Genomic DNA, 22,788 nt, shown 5'->3' on the forward strand with positions numbered 1-22,788 from the left:
GGAGCAACAGCATACAAGGTATGGCTGTACAAAGGAGGAAAAAAGAGGAATGATGAAACCTTGTTCTCTGAACTGGAAGGTTCTTAGGATCCAGGAGCTCATCCTACGAACTACATCGATCTTATTGTTGATGTGGGCACTCCAGCTGAGATTGTTGTCAACAATTACTCCTAGGTCTCTGATATTATTAGATACTGTGAGTGGTTCCCCTGAAGGAAGAGAATATGGTTGTTTTCGCATAGTCTTTTTTCCAAAATGCCTCTGTTCGAATTTTCGTTCGTTTAGTCACATTTTGTTTTTGCTTGCCCACATATGTGTGTGTGTGTATTGTTGACGTCAAAAAAAGAATTTTACAAACTTTCAAGAAAACGTCAATTAATTCTTTGTTTTTGGAATGTCTCGAAGCACATATATAAAGCTATAAATGATAGCATGTAAATGTTAGGTTGAAAGTCTGGGTACATACATTCATTTGTTAAGTTCATATTGGATCTGCAGAAGAAAAACAAAACGAATATTAGTATAACTTTATGGCCACCTTGAAGCAGTGTAGCCTAGTGGTTAGTGTTGTACTCACAATTGCGAGATCGTGGTTTCAATTCCCTGACCAATGTGAATTGTGTTTTTGAGCAATACATTTCATTTCATGTTGCTCAAATCCACTGAGCTGTAAATGAATAATTCTGTAACGGACTGGAGGAATGTTACAGAGTTAACAGAAGTTACAGGGAGACTCAAGAGCCGAGAGTTTCGTACGTTGGCACTTATGAAACTGGTCTGATAAGTTTAATAAGTGCATGAAATTTAATAAGTCCTTGAGTCGCTCTAACTTCTACTGATTATTAATAAAAAAACGTATATAAAACTGATGTTTTGATTTCTTTTTCTTTTCGAATGCAAGCATCTAATAAATATATATTTTATTAGAATATAACACAGATGTATATGATACATATATAATACAAAACCACATTAAAAATATTAATCCAAAACCGGGCTAAAAAAATGGGATGAGTGAAACAAGAAAAGAAACACAAAGGAAAGCAAAAAAGGTTAAAAACACTAATTGCCTCAATTGGTCGCACACCACAAGGTTCAACACGTTAGTGGCATTATCACAGCGATGTTTCTCGTCTGTATCATCAAACCTAGATACATATGGACATACACGCGACTCGAAGAACGAGACGGTCGCTGTAGGTGTGCATAAAGAACTCTTCAATGAAATAAGAGAATATTAGTCAGCTGTAAAGAGAGAGAGAGAGAGAAAGAGAGGTGGGGAGAGAGAGATTGTTGGTGCGCTGTTGGTGGGTGGTATAACAGATAATTATTAAGTAAAGCACAGATGAGAGTATAGACGCTCCAAACTGTATAGATTTGATCTGATTACCAGAGGATATGTTACCATTCAGCTGATTCCATGTCGGAAGAAGGAATTCTGTAGGTGTGTAAAAGAATATTGTTATATTTACATGCTTTTTCATTCATGCAGACGAGCTTTTAGCGTAACTTGTTTTTATTTCACATTTCCTTAAATATCTTTCATTATCATGCTCTGCCTGTTCGCCACAGTAGTAAAGACCTATCAATCCAAAATATATAGAGAGCTATTTAATGAACATTGGATGGAAATTTTTTTGTAAGGTACGGCATGTATGAATCGTTAATTTGCTCGTGTTTCTCTAGCTAATGTTTGTATCATTGCTATGATAATTATAAAAAATTACGATACACCACAATTTCTGGTTTTAGTGTATCTTTACTATTTTTTATTTAGTTTAGCAAATATATACTATATATTCATATTTATTTCACACTTATATAAGGAGTATGTTTAAGTGAATGTATATATTTGTTTACATAAGAAAATCGTATATATTAAATACGAAATTATTGCAGTCGTATTTAATAAACCAAGTCAATTGATTCTTTTCATTTGATCCACTCCGATCGTAAACAGTCGTTAATGACAGGGATGATGATTGAACAGAAATTGATCTGGCTATAGTAAAACTTCATTGTAAAGGATTTTTCACCTAAAAACGTTTACAAGATTTTATCTTAAAGTAATGCACACACCGGAAATATTGTTGCATTTCAGGTGTTGCTTTGCGTTGAAATGCTTTCAGTGTTATCTGTTTCATAGCGCGAAAATAATTTTTTAAAATATAAAATATATGAATGTTGTAGAGGTTGCTTACTTCGCGGAATATCTACGGATCCAGTTAGTTATTATATTATACCTTAGAGGAAGGCGGCCAGGTGGCAGAATGATTACCACACCGGACCAAGTACTTAGTATTTCGTCTGCCTCTATGTTCTGAGTTCAAATTCCGCCAAGATCGTCTTTGCCTTTCATACTCTGGGGAAATCGATCAAATAAGTATCAGACAAATACTGGAGTCGCTGTAATCGATTTACCCCTCCCCTCAAAACCTAGTAGCTCTCTGCCAAACTTTGAAACTATTATTATACTCCAGAGTTGTAGGACAACTATGAGGTCGTTCTGCCGCCAAGAAATAACAACCAGATCCTTTCAAAAGTCTCATCAAACCCTACTTACTACATGACGGTGTTGTTACAGTTGAATCGTTTTCGATAGTAGGTTACTGAATAATCTTGTTGGAGTCACAACAATAGCCAAACGCTCGATACGATTTCTTTGTATTGACATGAATACTTAATATTTCAGAATGTTTTCTAATCACGAATGATTTGCCTTCAATCATAAACTGGCGGAATTTCGGACCATGCATTCACGTATTTCACCTTTAACTTTGTTAAATACATACATAGTTTTGTGGAGAAGAATTGTACTAACTAATAGCCGTCCTTTGAAGTCTTATACTTCTTTGGAAAGTGATAGTTGAAGCAAAATGAAAAAAAAAATTACAATTTGGGGGGATTAAAATAATGTCAGAATCGTATCTCCACGATGTGAAACTCAGGAATACTAAGACAAAAATCCCTATTCCGTCTCACAATGTATGGGATTCCAAAAGACAATTATTCTAAAACTACACCAAAGGCGGAGGTGGGGGTCTCTGTCCTATCTTTTTCAAAGATAGTTTTTGGATTTTATTATTTTGAGCATCAGACATTTAGGATCCACAAAAATATCTTATCATAAGTTACTTTGAAAGATATTTTTCTAACCAGTTAATTAAAGTATTGTGTAAAGATTTACTATAGACATCAAAAATTGTTAATTATAGTTTTCATTGGACACAGATATCTTTGTAAATATTATTTATCATTTACTTTCTCTTCTATTTCCATTTACTAATTATCTTTAGATTCCTTTATTACAATGTTGGTTTGATTGATAAGCTTCGAAGCCTCTGGAGGTCTGATTTCTACATCACTGTTTTGATTTCAGGATATTGCTCTTTTAGGAGAAAAAAGACAGAAGCAAAGAGAGAATTGCAGTAGTCTTACCTGTCGATCTGGAAGGGTCACTCACAACGTCCATGTGCTCTGTCTGCCACCACACCTTCTGATGCGTCCGCTCTTGTACACTGTCCACCACCAACTGACTACTTGCGCCTCAGCAACCCCGCATACTCCCTCACTTCTGGTCCTTCCCTATGACACAGCCTGGCTCCTAACACCACACGGCCCCCTGATCTGAAGATCATTCAACCAACCTGTCCACACCCACTCCTCAACCCTGACCACATGCCTTAACTTGTCTCGTAATCAGCCAACCAGTGAGGAGGGCTCCCTCTGTGACCACCATGGGACTTCAGGACTGGCTTCCGTTCCTGGCATGTTGCTTCCGGCTTCATCCTCTTGTCCATTACTGTTGGCTCCATCCTCCATCTCTGTGATGATCCTGCATACATCTAAAGCATGAAGTGGCATGCCATATACGGATTTACAGAGGTTATTGTCCCTTTTCCCCATTGTGATGTGCACCGTGCATTTGGGGGTTTAACCCAGACTTCTTTCCCGACCTGCACAAAGGCATGCTCTTTCTCTTCTGTGGGTTATGGCGATGTGGTATATGGATATCTCCACTCGTACTTGAATATTGCCCTGTGTGACTCTAACTCTTCATCCTGTCCCAACCTGGGCAACATATCATACCAAAAAGTGACCTCGACTGGTGAAATGTGACCCCTCTCTGCTATGGTTTTGATGGTGCAATGATGCCTCTCCACAACCCCATTGCCACCTGGCCTGTATGCTGCCCTGAAGAAACGGCTAACATGCCACTTGTCGAGCATTTCTCCCAGCACCTCCGAGCAAAATGCAGTGCCATTGTCCACAAGCAACTCATCCATGAGACCTCATTCTAGGAATGTTTCATTTAGTATTCTTGTGATTTCTTCCATGGTCCCTGTCTTCATCTCCCTCCATATGGCCAACCACCCTGGTCTCCTGTCAACCATGTCCCCTGCCAGTAGTGCGTCACGTCCACTGCCAGTCATTTCCAGTTGTATTCTACTGGAATGCTTCATGCCTCATACACACCCGGAGCGAGGTCAATGGACTGGCACCTGTCGCAGATCCCAACTACTCTCTGCACACCCTGCCTGGTCACGTCAGAGTTAACTTTCCTGGTTAGGAACAGAGTCCTGTCCACTCCCATGTGATGCATGGCATGCAGTCTCCTCAGCTCCAAGTCACTCAGTCGACACACTAGTCACTCTTTGCTCCAGATCCTCTGGCACCTGCAACCAGGCTTTCTTTACTCTGGTCAGGACATCTGCTCTATTCCTCTCAAATGGCACAAAAACCACACTCAGCCTGAGGTCAAACTTGGCAGCTAGCTTGCCCAGAATTCCCAAATGGCGTCTTATCCGCATCTCTGCACCCCCTTTGGTTTGCACCCTCCACTTGCCGGTGACCACTGATCCCACCCATCTAAGTACAGTGGCCAATTCAGTCCGGATCTCGATGGTACACAGCCCCCACCTCAGGGCCAGGTTCAGCCCCTTCAACATGGCATCCAGCCCCACCAGTTGATGTGGTTGCAGTTGTCCTTCTTCCTGAGCCAGGCCGCATCCTCCACCACGACACCTCCAATTTCCAGGACAACTCCCATTGCTATGTTGCTGGCATCACACCACATGATCCCATTCTTCAATTTGGGCACATACCAGTTTCCTCTTACTGGGTCCTCCACAGTCACTCTTTCCAAGATTTCTTGCATCACGGCAGTTGTCTTCTCGCCCACATTGTCACTCCACCTCACTCCTTCAGTTCACCTTTCCCAGGATGGTTTTGGGAATCATTGCCATAATCTTCGGTGCTGAATTTAGCCCGAATACCAACCTGGTTAGGCAGTATGATCGACCCTTATACCTCACTAACTGATATTTCCCCAGTCTCTCAGCCACATGCAGCTGCAGGTATACTGACTTCAAATCGACGATTGTGGAGGTCCCCGTCATCTGCCTTCATTCTCTCAAGGTTTCGCTGCAAATGTCCGTGACTCCACCATCTGTATAACACAATACGTGATTGTTTAGCTTGCGGAAATTTAATACTAGCCTGACTTTATGCTTCATCGGCTGCACCACTGCCATCAGTGGTAGCACTCCGCTCTCCACTTCCTCCTTCAAAGGGATCAGAATGCTTTCCTTGATCCACCTCTCCCTCGAACCCGCTTCTGGCATCCCCTTTCAGTGTATGAGGATAGCAGCCTACTGCATTTTTCAACGTTGGAGTACCATTCCACTGTCCACTGCCGGCCATTGATCACAAAAATCCTTGTCTGTAATGGTGTGTGCAGCATATTTTCTTCACATCTCTCACCACAGACTCATGATGCATAGCATCCCCACATTGCCAAACATTACACTGGCTTCATTGACCATGACACCTCCCAAACAGACAATGGGGTCCTTCCCATCACCACATTGATTCCTTTCACCACGCAGTCAATCACGATCGCGCGCAATCTCAATCTCGTTCCTCGTACCACCATCTCCACATCACTACTTCCTCTGCATTCAACTTCTGTACCGTCTACAGCCCTTACACTATTCACTCCACTCCATTCTTCCATCACCTCTGGAGTCAGTAGGGTTGTTGAACAGCCTATGTCCGCGAGGGCTCGTGACACCTTTCCGTTCACCACATCTATTACTGGCAATGACCATATACACGCCTCTATTCTTTCGACGGGACGACTACCGGCACAGTAGTCTCCCTTAGACCGTTTCCCTGAACGCAGTCACTAGCGATGTGGCCTGTTTGTCTGCATCGATAGCCAATTACTCCAGGCCTGGGTTCCTTGCAGTCTCTCACCATGTGCGAACCGTGACACCGAAAATACTGCCCTTTGAAGGGTCACACACATTCCTTGTTCAACCCCTCTCTGCCGCTCTTTGTTTGACTCCTCCTCGTTGTTGCAGTTGCTGCTAAAGGTGTTGTCCTGCAACATGGAATGATGACTCTGGCCCGAGATATTACCTCTCCCATCGCCATGGAGTGAATATTCAGCAGCTTTTGCAGTTTGACTGACACGTGGTCAGAAAATCCTGTCACAAATGCTAATTTAACTGTTTGTTCCAATGTGTCATCCCTGTATCCCCGTAAGTCTGGCCAATCACCTGATTTCATTGGCAAACATTGACCTGTTCACCTATCCACTTTGCTTTCCCCAGTCAGCCATATGCCATAAATGGCCCTTCTGTAAAAGCCTTTATCAGCTGGACTTCTATTTTTTCTGCGCTTAACTGGTTCTTCTCCTCCATTTCCAGGTATAGCGCCAATGCCGATCCATCAAGGCACAACAGTATGAAACTTGCTAGGTCATTTATACTGTGGAGTCATGCTACCAGCTTAATTTTTTTGCAACCAAGTAGTGAAGTCTCCCTCGCTGCAAAATGGCTTAACTGTCCCATTCGAAACACAGACCATACCCATCATTTTTTTTTTTTTTAGCCAAAATAGCTTGTGATGTGAAGGAGGAAAAAGACAGAAGCAAAGAGTGAATTGTGGTAGTCTTACCTGTTGATCTAGAAGGGTCACTCACAACGTCCACTTGTTCTGTCTTGAGATCTGGAAGGGCCACTCACAATATCCATGTGCTCTGTCTTCCGCTGTACCATCTAACGCATCTACTCTCATATGCTGTCCACCGCCAACTGACCACTCGCACTTCGCCAACCATGCATACTCACCATGGCCCTTCCGGTGGGACCCACAGGTCCCACTTCTGACAGGACATGCATACCTCCTCACTTCCATTCCTTCCCTACAACACAGCCTGGCTCATAACACCACAGTTATCACAAACCTTCTCCACAAAACTATATAATAAATTTAAAGGTGAAATACATGGTCTGAGTGAAGGCAAATCATTCGTGATTAGTAAACATTTTGAAATATTAGGAATTCCCACACCTTATACTGTTTAATGCTGAAAAAGGTCACATGCATCAAGCTGTAGAAACCTTGCCAATACAGACAGTCAGAGCCTGATGCAGCCCTCCACCTGGCCAGATCCTGTCACACCATCCAACCCATGCCAGTATTGAAAACTGATGTTAAATGATGATATATATATGTAATTAATATAATTGTTGGGTATGGCTAGTCAAAGAGTTACCATTGGTTTTGCACCTATAATGCTCTTAGCAATATAGGCAACCATTAGACCTGCAGGCTGGGTGCACATAACCTCTTTACTTCTGGAGATAAGAAAACAGTCTTGGTCAGTCAGGATTGCAGGAAAAAAAAACGAAACAAAATTCTACTGAGTTATCTCCCTTTGACCAGTTCTAGTTGTGTCCAGAAATGATCAGTAGTATATGCACGATATCCATTCACTAGTTAGACATTATATATTTCCAATGCAAATTTCCTCTCATGAGGGTACCAGCTAAACATTTCACTCTTGGAACAACAATTCACTTCTTTGAGATTCTAAAAGAGGACCCATGGTTGTTTAGATGTTGCTTAGAGGGGGCCTTGTATAGGTATGCCTATATATATATATGTATATATATATATATATATATATATATATATATATATAGGCATACCTTCACAAATGTACCCACCGCCAACCTATTTTTCAGAGCGTGTAGATTACGATTATATCATTATTTAATATGAAAGAAATTTGGTGGGCATGCACACATACATACTGACACACATCACATATTTTCTTTTTATCTTTTACTTATTTCAGTCATTAGATTGCAATCATACTGGGGCAACGCCTTGAAGAATTTTCAGTCAAATAAATTGAACTTATTAATTTTTTAAGGCCTAGTACTTGTTCTATCATTCTCTTTAATGAAACTGCTAAGTTATGGCAATATAAACACATTAACACTGGTTATCAAGTAGTGGTAGGGTCAAACACTGACACAAAGGTGTACACACACACACACACCACACCACACACAAACACACAGACATATATTTTTATATGACAAGCTTCTTTCAGTTTCCATCAACCAAATCCACTCACAAGGCTTTCGTCAGCCTGAGGCTAAGGTAGAAGACACTTACTCAATGTGTCATGCAGTGGGACTGAACCCAGAAACTAGAAATTTGGAAAAAGTTGTGGCAGTATGTATGTGCATGTGCTCACCATTTTTATTTTCTCATATCAAATTCTGATATAATTCTAATCTACTCCATCTGAAAGTATTTGTAGAAAATTTGATTAAAAAGACCCGTTTTTCTGAAAGTTATGAGCTGACTCATGTAAGTTTTCTGAAACTTCTCTTCCCACCACTGGAAAAAATTTTGCACAACAAATTCCAATATAATTGGAATCTACATTATCTGAGGTGTATTTATAGCAAGTTTCATCAAAAGATATCCATTTTTCTGATAGTTACCAGGAAACAAACTTGGCAGGGGACATTTGTGTATGTATGCCTACACATATTATATATGTGTGTGTGTGTGTATATATGCATATATATATATATATATGATGGACTCTTCTGTTGAAAACAGGACACGTATGAGCGCTAAGCTTTTGTTGAACAACTTGCATAAATGATTTGTTTATAGTGATCAGAGGTTCGTGCTGCACATTAGTTCAATCTTACCATCAAATGAACGTTGTCTGAACTGGTGCATGATGTACCATGTGTCAGGTGTCAAAGTGATTGCAGAGCAATATGAGATGAAATCTTTTGCTCAAGAACCTATCGCACCACCTGGTCTAGGAATTGAAATCCTGATTTAGTGATTGTGAGTACAACACACTAACCACTAAACTGTACACCCTCACACACACACACACACATTAGATAATCCCATAAATAATGCAGTTATTTTATACTTCTTTTATTTTTCAAAATTAAGATAAACAAATTTCCTTTTTAATCTAAAATATACTCATTTTCTACAATGCTCTTCCATCTTCCAAAATTGACTTGTCCATAACAAAAAAAAAAAAACCTCCACTACTGTTCTGACCTCATCTACAGAATTCATATTTTTTCTGTCCAAATGATTTTGAAGACTGCGAAATAAATGATAATCAGATGGGGCAATATCCAGGGAAAATGGTAGGTGTAGCATAGTTTTCCATTGAAACTGCTCCGGCCTTTGGAATGTCATCCTTGCTATATGTGGCCAAGTGCTATTCTGATGGAAGAAAATCTTTCATCTTGAAACCAAAGGTGGTCATTTTTTCTTGTAGCGCTGACTTCAGCCATTCAACCTGCTTGCAGTAGATCTTTGTTTTCATTTGGTTTGGGTTTTAAAGTTCAAAGTGGACTAAACCTTTCATATCCCACCAAACAGATAACAACACCTTAAGTGGGTGAAGACCTTCTTTAGCCTGAGGTGCTGGTGTTTCTCCTTCCCCTTCCCACTGTCTTCAGCACTTGACATTTTTATAGAAAATCCATTTCTCATCACCAGTCATTATTCAGTCCAAAAAAAGGTTAATTTGTGACACATGACAACAAAGAAGAGCACACATTCACTCTCCACATGTGATTAGACTCAGAAAGTTTGTGAGGAACCCAGTGATCCAATTTGCTGATATTTGCAATGGCATGTAGGTGTTAATGAATTGTTGAATGACCAAATCCAGGCTTCTCTGCTAGTTCTTCAATAGTTACAATGAGATTTTGTTCCACCAGGGTTTGCAGGATGTCCTCATCAAGCTCTACAAATCTTCCAGGATGAGATTTGTTTTCTGAGCTGTAGTTTTTGGCTCAGAATTTCTGGAACCACTGCTGACACTGGCTTACACTTATTGTCTGATCCCTATATACTGCATTAAGATTCCTTGCACTTTCCGTTGTGCCGTTGCTTTTATTGAACTCATAAAGCGAAATATGCCAAATATACTACTTTGTCACTTCCATTATAGGTTTGAAAAAATAACTGTTAAAATCAAATTGCACTCTTCAAAACTTGTACTAAGAATAAGTACAAGGTAAAATTACTATCTGCTTTTATAGCAAGTTGATGCAGGTAGTTTATCCCATCCCCTTCCGACTTTTAGTTCATGCAATTGAAAAAAAAACTTCATTATTTATGGGATGACCCAATATAACCAGTGGGGTAGCTGAACAATGCAAAGTGTACTGTGACTGGCAGCATATCACAACATCAGACAGAGTAGTTGATACTGTGTTAGATATATATATATATATATATATATATATATATATATATATATCATCATCATCATCATCATTTACCGTCCGTTTTCCATGCTAGCATGTGTTGGACGGTTTAACTGGGGTCTGTGAAGCCGGAAGGTTTCATCAGGCCCAGTCAGATTTGGCAGTGTTTCTACGGCTGGATGCCCTTCCTAACGCCAATATATATATGTATATATATATATATTATATATATATATCTATTTATGTATATACATACACACACATACATCCAAACACACACATATTTATGTATATCTCAGTTAATCTATATGTGTGTCTACAAACATATGGATTTACACATTTCAGAATCAGATTATTTTAACATTGGCACCATATTTTGATGATCTATTTTTTTTTAATAGAAAAATACTGCTTTTGTCATCATTTGATGATCATCCTTAACATCCAAACCATCAACAACAATTTTGAAAAACTTCAGAAATACTGTCACAATGAAGATGACATTTGTCATTATTTGTCAATTATTTTGCATTTTCACTCAGTTTATTTTAGTATTGCATTGCTCTTTTATTTATTACTATTTATTTTTAAAAAAAGTTAATAGGATATTTTTTATTTATTATATAATTTTTTTAGAATTATAATTCATCCTATTATAATAATTTTAATTTTTTACAGAATATAGTCATAGCTAATTCTATGATTTTTCTCCATAATGTCTGTGTTTTTTATTGTGTGCATTTTTTCTTTGGATTTTATATAATTTTTAAATTAATGTTATGGTCTTTGAAAACAGATGTAATATTATTTATGATGAGAATTATATTTCTAACTATAACAGAAAATTTTTGACATTCAATGAGTTAAATATACAGGCAGGCTTTTATAAATTAACACCCAGTAAGCACTCATTTTTTAATAATAAATATTGCTTGCATTCTTTAATTTTAATGCTTCTTATTATTGTGGTGGGATGTAAGTGAAACCAGAGTCTGGGGATGATAAAGAAAATAAGGAAGGTAATGAAAAAATAAAGAAGAAATGAAGAGAAACAAACATGCTGAAGTTCGAGAAAGATATAGAATTAAAAAAATAGAAAATACAAAAACAACTAATACAAAAAGGCAAGAAAGATACAGAGAAAAAAACTAAAATAATGAAGATTACAAACAAAGAAATGTAAAATACAAAAGAAGTGCCTAAGAAAAAAGAAAAAGAAAAGAACAAAACAAATATATGCAAAATGGCAAAAAAAGTAAATTTAAAAAGCAAAAGGTTATTTATCAGTCAAATTCTAAAAATAAAAGACAAGTAATTGCAGAACAGAGGATTAAAAAATACAAGAAAAATCTGGTTACAATATCTAAGAAAAAATTTTTTGTTAGAAAAATGGATTAAACAAATTTTGTAATATTTTATTCAAAAAGTCATTATTTTACACAAACTTACTAAATCTTAATTATTTTATAAAAGGAAATATAGAAGAAATTCTAAAAAAGGACAAAATAGAATAACTAAAATGTACATTTCTTCTTTGGGCATTAGAAATCTTACACTCAAAGAAAGAAAAAATACTGCAGTAATTGTTTATAATTTTGTGAAAAATGTTGAAATGGATGGCTTATTGGCTCTTTATTGGGGACAAAATTTGTACCATACTTTTACTAATGAATGTTATTTATTCCCAAGAAATGTTGTTGAATATGTGCCATTGAATGTTTGCAAAATTATTCCATCTGATAATGAAGAAAATCTGTGCCAGTTAATGAACAAAATCAAGGAAAAGGAGATCAAGAAAATGAAGAGTTTGATGATTTTGTTGGAAATCTAGGATGTCTTTGTGATTTGAAGATGGGTATCCTGATAAAAAAAACTCAACTTTTTTAAACAAGGTACCTTCATTAAGCTATTCAAGGAATTTCATCAGACTTGACTGTTTTGGAAATTAGAAAAAATTGGAAGAATGCATTGGCATTCATAGTGACGGTTTGTATTGTCTTGGCCAATCTGATTACACTAACAGACTTGAACTTCTTAGAAGATTGGCACCACACATATCAAGACTCAGAACTCTTCTGACTAATGTGCACAGATTGAGAGCTGTCTGCATTTGGTGGCATCTGTATGACATTGCTATTCTGGAAGGTAATTGGCCTATGTTTAAAAAGCTGATGAACAAAACCACTCTTGCTGTCAATAGCTGTAACATAATTGAGGAACTATAAGAAAAAGAACATCATTCAGAAATAGAAGTTGTCAATTAATTTTCACCTCAAGTAAAAAACTTTAACAAAGAAATGCAGAAAATGAAAGTTGATGCTTGTGAAATTTACAAACAAAGAGAATATGATGTTCAAATAAAAGTTTGGAACGAGTTTGGATGAAAATGTGAAAGAAGATATCAAAGAATATTATACTTTGTGCTGTGGAGTATGTGATTTTTGTGGTGCAAATTTAACAAAAAGGAAAAATTCCTTTATACATATCAATGACTGGCTTAGAGGTGACAAAGATACCTGAAAAATTGGATATGCTTTATAAATGTGATAAAACTTGTGTCTCAAAAATTCAAAGAACCATCATCAGATATGCTATCTGCTATAAAAGGCACAGCAACTCACTTATTCCAATGGAAAATACTATTCATCATGTTATGGACACATTACCATCAAAAGGTCACAATCCTTTGCAAATTATGATTAGGTGCTGAAAAGTTCTTGGCTTTGATTTTTAAAAAAATGCAGGATGATCAGTTCTTTATGATTTTATTCAACATATTCCCCTCTTAGATTCACACACTTATTGCTGTATTCCTTCCATTTTTCTAAGCTCTGTAAAAGAACTTGGAAGGTGGTTCTTCCAACCAGGCTTTGGAAGTCTTTGCTCAACATGCAAAATGTAACCAATGCACTTAAATGGTTAAAATAAAATAATGAGTTATATAAAATTGTTGAAATCACATGATCACAATGACATTGCAATTTGCACTGCAAAAAATAGTTTGCTAGAGTCTGAATATTTGTTGTCTCATTTGGCTAAAGAAGCTACTGAAACCATTTATGAGCATCATACTGTCCAAAAAATGTAAACCCCACCCCCATTAGCAAATGAAAAAGATATTGAAATTTACAAACTGAAAAAAATTGAAGGAGATTTACTGAAATCTAGATTTAATGTGCTTTCCAATTTTGTTTCCTAAAGGAAAATTTGGATTGCATTACAACAAACCATATAAAAAAGTCCATCTTACATGTTTATTAGAAATAGAATTCACCACGCTGATCCAAGGTTTAGAAGAAATATTCAATATTTATTTTATCTCGTTGACAAAGCTGACAAAAAAGTATTAGATTCTGGCACGTTTGTTTTGATGAAGTCAATAATGTGTAGCTAATGACATTAGCTGAATTTAATCAAAGAATTCAAAATAATGATAAAGAACTTGAAAGAAATCTTTCAATGATGATGGCAAATGTGGGCAGTTCCAAGCAATTTTGGAATAGAAAAGTATCTGATTTGCATGCTATGAATGAAAAATTTGACCCAACAACATTTTTTTATTACTTTGTCTTGTGCTGAATATTTGTGGCCAGACTTGAGAGAAATTTTGGAAAAATTGAACAGTGATATTGAAAATGTTGAAACTGTCAAAACAAGCATTTTGTGTGTAAATGATGTTGCTGCTGTTAGTGAGCATTTTTATCACCAATTATAAACCATAATGAATGTAGTGTTTTGGCCAAAAAATAATCCAATCTATGGTAACATCACACATTATTTTTAGAGGATAGAATATCAATAAAATTTAGGTGGATTATTTATGACAAAGATTCACCAGAAAAAATTCAAAAATTTATTGGAAGAATAGATCAATTTCAACTTCTGGTCAGCAATTTACGTACCAGCAACTGCTACTAAATTTATTGACCTCAAAAGGATGAAGCACAAAGTTGACCGTTGCAGAATTTGAACTCAGAATGTTGAGATGGACAAAATGTCGCTAAGCATTCTTCTTCTTCTTCTTCTTCTTCCCCTTCTTCTTCTTCTTCTTCTTCTTCTTCTTCTTCTTCTTCTTCTTCTTCTTCTTCTTCTTCTTCTTCTTCTTCTTCTTCTTCTTCTTCTTCTTCTTCTTCTTCTTCTTCTTCTTCTTCTTTCTTCTTCTTCTCTTCTTCTTCTTCTCTTCTTCTTTCTCTTCTTCTTCTTCTTCTTCTTCTTCTTCTTCTTCTTCTTCCTCCTCCTCCTCCTCCAAAATTTAATTGCTTTCCATACTTACAATTGAAAACATCTCATTGACTGAAATGTTTTTTATAAAATTATTTTAGCATTTTCTACCTTGATTTTTTTTCTATATATATCAATTCATGTGTTCCTTTTCAACCTTCTACATATATATATACACACACACACATTTCACTTATATTTATATTTCTACTATTAGGACTAATCGCCTTTTAGATAAACTCTTTTTTTATATACGTCTGTATTGATTTACTCACTTGTAATGTTTTTCCCTATATATATATAAGCACAAATGTAATTCTTTTCCCATATAAATTGCACTTGATGTTCTAGGGTCTGATGAAGCTATAAGGTGTTATTCAGGCACTGAACTATGAATCCACTGCATCTTATTGCAGAAACAGCTGTAAGCAAATGAAGCTCATAACATAATTATTTTTTCCTTTGTCATCTCATTTTCTTACACACACACACACACGTTCTGTCTCAAAGACAAGAGTGTAGGTTATAATTTTGCAATCCTGCATTATCTTGCAGCTTCGAGATTTCGATGATGTGATTATATATTTTTTTAGACTAACATTGTAGGGTAAGCATGAGAGGCTGGATATTGCCAGGTTAAACATAAAACAGGAAGAATATTTTGGCTGGATATGGCTTGTTTAAATACTTAGGGGTTAAAAGTACATTAGTTGAAGTATTTTATCACCATAGTTATAATGTTTTTGCTAAAATCAAAGCAAACAGGAAAATGCAGTATATTTTAGTATAATATAAATTATTGCATTTATTTATTTATTTTGTACTGAATTTAACAATTTGTCTTTTTAGAATAATGTTTATTTAAAGCTTTATATATTTGTCGTTATTTTCGACTCAGATTGCCAAATCTCTCAAAGCAAACTTATGTCACGACTCACTGTTGACTGTTAGCCACTGTTCTGTTTAGATATAGTTTACTGAAAAGATTAAATTGTAATCATATCTCCTCCCTGTAGTGAATTCTAGATAAACTGAATTTCTGATCTGAATTCCTGTCAGGTTGGCACTTGTTTATGTTATCAATGTTATTTTTAGAGAATAGTTTTCTAAAAAGTCAGGATTTAATGAAACATCTAGAATGATGGTAATTATATTAGGGTAGGACATGTTTTAATTAGGAATTTTCTTTCTTAATCCCAATTTATTGTGGTTAGTCTTGACTACTTTAGTAAAAATAGTGTGTAGACTTTTTCTCTTCTTAATATTATAATTAAATAGATAACAAGCAGGCAAAATGCCTAGTAGCATTTCATCCATCTTTACATTCTGAGTTCAAATTCCTTTCATACTTTTGGAGTCAATGAAAGTACCAGTTGAGCACTGGGGCTGATTTAATCGACTTAGTCCCTTCTCCAAACAGGTGGCAAGCTGGCTGAATTATTAGCACACTGGAAAATACGTACTGCATTTTGTTCATGTTTATATCTGGATTTCAAATTCTGCTGGGATCATTCGGAGGGGGTCAATAAAATAAGTACTAGTTGAGCACTGGGGTTGATGTAATTGGCTCACTCCCTTCCCTGAAATTGCTGGCATTGTGCCAAAATTTGAAACCAATATTATAATTAAATAGGTGGTGAGCTGGCATAATTATTAACACAGTGGGGGAAATGCCTAGTGCATTTCATTCATTTTTACATTCTGAAGTCAAATTTTGCTGGGGTTGACTTCGTCTTTCATCCTTTCAGAAGGGTCAATAAAATAGGTACTGGCTGAGCACAGGGGTCGATTTAATTGATTTAGTTTCGTCCCTGAAATTGCTGGCCTTGTGCTAAAATTTGAAACCAATATTGTAATTAAATAATGTTGTTTGATGAAAAGTCATGTAATAAACCCTTTTGATACCAACATGCTTGAGACTATTTCAAATTTTATGATACAAATTTCCTATTATAAAGTGTTCTAAATTTAAACCATCCATCAAAATTTTATGTCAATTTCTCTTCTAAAAACCTGTTGAATAATGACAAAGTTATTTTACTGAATTCCTCTTTATTTTCAAAATTAATTGAAGCAAAAGCAGTGTATTTCATCAGAAATATGGTAACAAAAGGGTTAAATCATACTGTTTTCCATAAACTTATTTATTTTAACTATGCAACTTCTCTCATTTCAGAAAATTTTAATTGAAACAGAAGTAGACATATTGGATTAAAGAATCAAAATGACTGATCAACCAATTCTTTGTTGCTGTGAATATATTAACAAAAGCGGGGAGAGAAATCACATGTTGGCTTGCTGTTGTGATTGTGAAGATTTGGATAAAGCTTGTGATAAGTAAGTGTTTTTTGTCTTTTTTTTTTTGATTTTTGAGATGATCAATGGCATGCTTTAGGTTCTTCAGAAATGGCAGATTACCAAACTCCTCTCCTTGTAGGTTTTTGTTTCACCATTCTAAAGTGTTACCAAGCTCAACTGTATTGGTTTTTTTTTTTGTGTGTATAAAACAGATACTAGTTACATTGTGGGACTGATTTAATTGATCATTTCCTCCTCTAAAGATAATGATAATTATATGGGCAATGAATACAAAGTTGGAAGTGTAATGGAATGTTAATGCATACATGAGCCATGTGGTCAAGATGACCTGATAGATAGACTAGGTATAAGAGCAGTTAAATATAATGTGCAAGGAAGAAGACTGTTGGTACTGACACATTTCATATGAAGGATAACTGATGGATGAAGAAGTTCCAGGATATCTAAGTTGAAAGAAGTTGTAAAAGAGGAAGATCAAAGAAGACATGGGCTGTAGTGATAAAAGCTAATATAGGGATGTTGAACATCACCAAAGAGAGGACAGAAGGAATGCAACAAATGGTGCAGGCATAGAAAAGCAAACATAAAAATGACGACGATGATGATGATGATGATGATTACAATGTTCATAATTGTTGTCATCATCACCAGTTAGTTGTCCTTCTTTCCTTTTGTCCTTTTTAATTCTCTTTCAATAGCTTAGTCATTGGTGGAGGGGTAGCAATCATGACTCCTTTCCAGTACCTCCTTGGCAGTACAGAGGGAGGGAAGGCAAGATAGGGGGTGGGGGTGGAATTGGACATTTGGCCTGAATGCTTGGAACAGTGGACTCTGTGAAAGACACCCAAGTGGTTGACTAGATTAGCTAGTGGTGTTAAACTGGGCTATAGATTAAGTCTGTTATATAAGAAGAGGAATACCTCTAAAACAGACTCTCAGAGTTTCCATTTATGAGGCATAAAATGGCCTTTGTGAAGGCACATGTGGAGTGGTTAAGATTTTGGGCTCCTGTGTGTTCAGTTTCTGGATCAGGCAGTGTGTTGTGTACTTCAACAAAGCACTTAATCTCATGTTGTTCCAGTCAATTCAGCTTAAAATGACTACCAGTATTTTGTTGGGTCAAAGGCGTGAGGGTCAAGACAGTGCGTGTATTTGTATATGACTGAAAGAATTAGTGAAACATATTACATACTATCAGATTGTAATTGCTTGCAAGTAATGTGTAAACTTTGTCTGTGTGCATGCATATGTGTGAGCTTTTCAAAGTTCCATATGTTAACTTTGTTAACATTAACCAATAAAAATTGATGTTTTAATTAGTTAATAGTTTCAGTTTATGTTAGCCCTTCCGTTCATGAATGCCTTCACCAAAAATATCTGAAAATATAATTCAAAGTCACGTCTGGTATTTGTGTGTGTGTGTGTGTGTGTATGTATATATGTGCCAGTAGGTATGTGTGTTGGTGTATGTATATATGTATGGATGCATGTTTGTGTATGTGTGAAGATAGAAATGTATATGCATGTGTGTAAGTATGTATGTGCTGGTGTGTTTATATCTTTAGGTAGTTATGTGTACATGTGTGTGTTCACAAACACACACACAATAAATGGTTAATCCTTATTCAGAGATGTTAAAGAAATTTTCTTTCTTTCTCTTCTTGCTCAGTTGCTTGTGCTGTAAAGAAATACCAAGTGATACAATGAGAAACATTACTGCTACCATATCTGATCGCTGTCGTATTCCCTGGTGTTGCGGTCATGGGGCAATCCAGGTTCGTCTTGATGTCATCGTCCCTGTTGTTGTTGTACCATCCTGTATCCTTGTAGGCACAGTGGGGCCAATCACCACCATAGTCACACTCATTTTCATGCCGATCATAATGTTAGTAAGTTACCATCTCTGGCGACGCCACCACAGTAACATGCGGACCAAATTCTTTTCTACCTGGGCAAACATATCCATTCTGTTTAGTTATTTTGTCTTTCAAACGTTTGTTGTTGGTTTCCGTAAGATATTGTTATGGGAGTTCCTATTGCTCTTCACTGCCTTTTTAATCATGCTCTATTGCTTGTATCAGACAAAAAAACAACCAGGAATTCTTATGAAACCAAAATTAACAGCTTCCAAACTAAATGAAAATGAAAGTCATAACATACAAGTAGATACTAGTGTTATGATACCAGCTGGAGAAGTCACATGGATAGATTCACGACCAATTGAAGGTTTGTAAGATTTTTTCCATTCTTTCTTTTTCTCTCTTCTTTTAATTTTTTTTTTTTGATGATGTAAATAGTGTAAGCAAAAAGATTAACTAAAATGGATGATCCTAAGGTAGTGAAAAACTCAATGGCGAGTTGAACTGCAGAAGTTCTTCAGAGAAGAAGCCCCCTTTATTTCATTCAAGTATTTTAGCCTTAACACCTTATACAAGGAGTCCTTGGATACTCTTTTGCTGTCACATTCTGTGCTACTGTCTGCATAGCAACCTGATCCTTTTCATGTGATCAAGGTGACCCACAGCCATGATACCTTGGATGTCCTAACCCTCTTAGTTCAAGACACCAGTTGATCACAGAGTAAATTATGTCTTCTGAAATTCACACTCATTCCTCCTTGACTAGACCCAGTTAGAACTCTTCTCAGCTGTTTCTGCCATTGCTTTAGAAGCTTTCTTCCTCTTTTCTCCAGAAAATAAAGCTCTTTCATGTGATCATAGGCAGATTTGCCCACAAACCCCTTCTGCTCCCATTTCTAAGGAAGAGACTTTGGCTTGGAAACCTGATTCTCTTAGTTTGGTGGCTAAATGCCATACTTCACAATTTCATAGATGTGGGCTTCCTTTATTCTGCTTTCATGTGGCATAGGAAATTCAGTCAGAATCACTTGCTTTGACGAAAGAGTGGAATACAATATCTGGTCTCATCACTCTTGTAGATGAGGTCTGGGTTATTCTCTCATTCTGGAAAGTCTGTTGTGCACTCCTACTCATCCACTCCTTCCAATAGACACTGCTTACATTATTCAGTTGGTACAACTGTTCCAAGTCACAATCTTTTGCTCTCAACCATTTAGAATGTTGGAGGAACTTCTGGTGGCATCATCTTCCATCTTGTAATACAGATCACATGTAAGATCACACTTGATTCTGCTTCCACATGTATCTCCCTTAATCTGGCATCACTTTGCATAATCTTAGGATATGTTCTATTGTTTGTTTGTCTTCACCAGATTTGTATTGAAGGGCAGGAAGTCATATACAGGTCCAAAGATGAAACTGATCCTAAGAAGAGCCATATCCAACATGCCATGTTGATTGATTTCCTAATTAATACTCTGGAATAAAGATTGAATAATAGTAAAGTGAGGTTATGTTTGTCAGAATATTTGACTGGACTGAAGACTTTATTTAGCTGTCTTAAGTCTTCTCTTACACATATTTATGTTATATATATATCCAATTGTTTATTTTGTTATATATAGATATCTTATTGACCACTATATATATATATATATATGCGCATGTATCTGTGTGTGTGTGTGTGTGTGTGTGTGTGTGCGTGCATGTGTTTGTGTATGTGTGTGTGTGTGTGTGTGTATATATATATATATGTATGTATATACACACACATGTTTATAGTTGTTTTAATGCCTATGTTATGGCAACTAAGGGCCTCTTGCTCAGGATGAAAGATAGACTGTATGATGCATGTGTGCAAACTGCCATGCTACATGGCAGTGAAACATGGTCCATGACTGCTGAGGACATGCATAGGCTTGAAAGAAATTAAGCTAGTATGATATGCTGGATGTGTAATGTCAGTGTGCATATACGACAGAGTGTAAGTGCCCTGAGAGAAATGTTAGGCATAAGAAGCATCAAATGTGGTGTGCAAGAGAGACAACTGCACTGGTATGAGGAAGTGCCACTTCTCCCAAGGGAGACAACTGCGCTGTGAGAGGAAGTGTCACTCCCTATCTGTGGAAGAAACCTGTGGAAGAGGTAGACTCATGAAGACATGGGATGAGGTGGTGAAGCATGACCATCGCACATTGGACCTCATAGAGGCAATGACAGGAAACTGAGACCTTTGGAGATATGCTATGATTGAGAAGACCTGGAACTAAAGTGAGATTGCAACCATGCACATTCGGCACAGTTAAGTACCCCTGATGCGTTGGGCAATATGATATGCTTGAGAAGACCTGCTGAGTCAAGTAAAACCAATATTGTAGCTGTTGTCAGGTCCGCCTGACTGGCTCCTGTGCTGGTGGGCCATAAAAAGTACCATCCGAACATGGCGATGCCAATACCCACTAACTGGCCCCCGTGCTGGTGGCACGTAAAAAGTACTATTCGAACATGATTGATGCCAGACCCACCTGACTGGCTCCTGTGCTGGTGGCATGAAAAAGAGCACCCACTCCACTCTTGGAGTGGTTGGTGTTAGGAAGGGCATCCGTCTATAGAAACATTGCCAGATCAGATTGGAACTTGGTGCAACCGCTGGCTCTCCAGACCTCAGTCAAACTGTCCAACCCATGCTAGCATGGAAAACAAATGTTAAACGATGATGATGTATATATAAGTATGTCTCCTTGTCGTCACACTGTGCACTAATTGTAAACAAATGTCGCTGTCATGCATATGGTGTCATTTATATGCAATCTTTCTTGGAAACCTATCTGGCTATTGTGCTGTTTATGTTCAGAGAACTAGAGTAAATATTATCTTGCCTGGAAACAAGTGGGGGGGTTGATGATGGGAAAAGCATCCAGCTGTAGAAAATCTGCACCAATGAATGATTATGATGATCAGAAGGATAATGATGATGATTAAGACGAAGTTGATGATCCAATTTTTCACATTTGTTTTCTTTACTTACTTTCAGGTTTATATCTTGTCACATGGTGTGGATTTTGTAACAATCGGAAACCTCCCAGATCTGGCCATTGTTATGTATGTAGTTCTTGTATATCAGTTCGAGATCATCACTGTGTCTGGTAATTTTGGATTTCATATTCTTTCTATTTAATCATTATTTCAACCATGTGTCATTGGTATTCTTTTCAAACCCATGCTTTAATGTCAACATGCCTAGGCATGGCTGTGTGGTAAGAAGCTTGCTTCCCAACCACATGTTTCTGGGTTCAGTCCCACTGCATGGGAACTTGGGCAAGTGTCTTCTATTATAGACTTGTGCTGACCAAAGTCTTGTGAGTGGATTTGGTAGACAGAAACTAAAAGAAGCCCATTGTATATATATATATATATATTTCAACAAATAATCAATGTAAAACTTAATTTATTTAATTTCCATGGAAATGTAGGTCCTTTTTGTCAGAAACAATTGTCTAGAATTATGGAATAAAATGATAATCCATTTTAACATCTAATCTGCTTCATTTCATTTATTTGATTAAATTTATTGAACTTTGTTTAATAAATTAAGTCTTATATTGATTATTTGTTTACCTACATTCATATCTATATGATTTAAAAAGTCATAATTAATGTCTGATGAAAAGGCATTAGAAATCTATGGGAAAAATTCCTATTAAAGGACGAAGATATATTCATCCGGATATATATAATATATGTATTTGTTTCTGTATATGTATATTCTTTTATCTTTTACTTGTTTCAGTCATTTGACTGCAACCATGCTGGAGGCACTACCT

The 22,788-nt window shown here is 36.7% G+C and overlaps 1 protein-coding gene across 3 annotated transcripts in view; it reads left to right on the plus strand.

Annotated features, from left to right (window-relative positions):
* The first annotated feature begins 1,264 nt into the window (after window positions 1–1,264).
* Window positions 1,265–22,788, plus strand: part of LOC115211945 (palmitoyltransferase ZDHHC23-like) — a 33,018-nt gene continuing 11,494 nt past the window's right edge. The window contains exons 1-5 of one of the 3 annotated variants that reach the window (XM_029780699.2): window positions 1,265–1,444; window positions 16,963–17,123; window positions 18,775–18,880; window positions 19,187–19,331; window positions 21,999–22,110. In XM_029780699.2, the coding sequence (XP_029636559.1) occupies window positions 17,011–17,123; window positions 18,775–18,880; window positions 19,187–19,331; window positions 21,999–22,110 (476 nt within the window). In that variant the 5' untranslated portion in view covers window positions 1,265–1,444; window positions 16,963–17,010. Of the gene's footprint in view, window positions 1,445–16,962; window positions 17,124–18,774; window positions 19,332–21,998; window positions 22,111–22,788 lie in introns of all 3 variants that reach the window. The other 2 variants (XM_029780698.2, XM_036502733.1) reach the window with 2 other exon arrangements.

This window comes from Octopus sinensis, linkage group LG5 (genome assembly GCF_006345805.1).
Source record: "Octopus sinensis linkage group LG5, ASM634580v1, whole genome shotgun sequence".
Classification (NCBI taxonomy): Eukaryota; Metazoa; Mollusca; class Cephalopoda; order Octopoda; family Octopodidae; genus Octopus; species Octopus sinensis.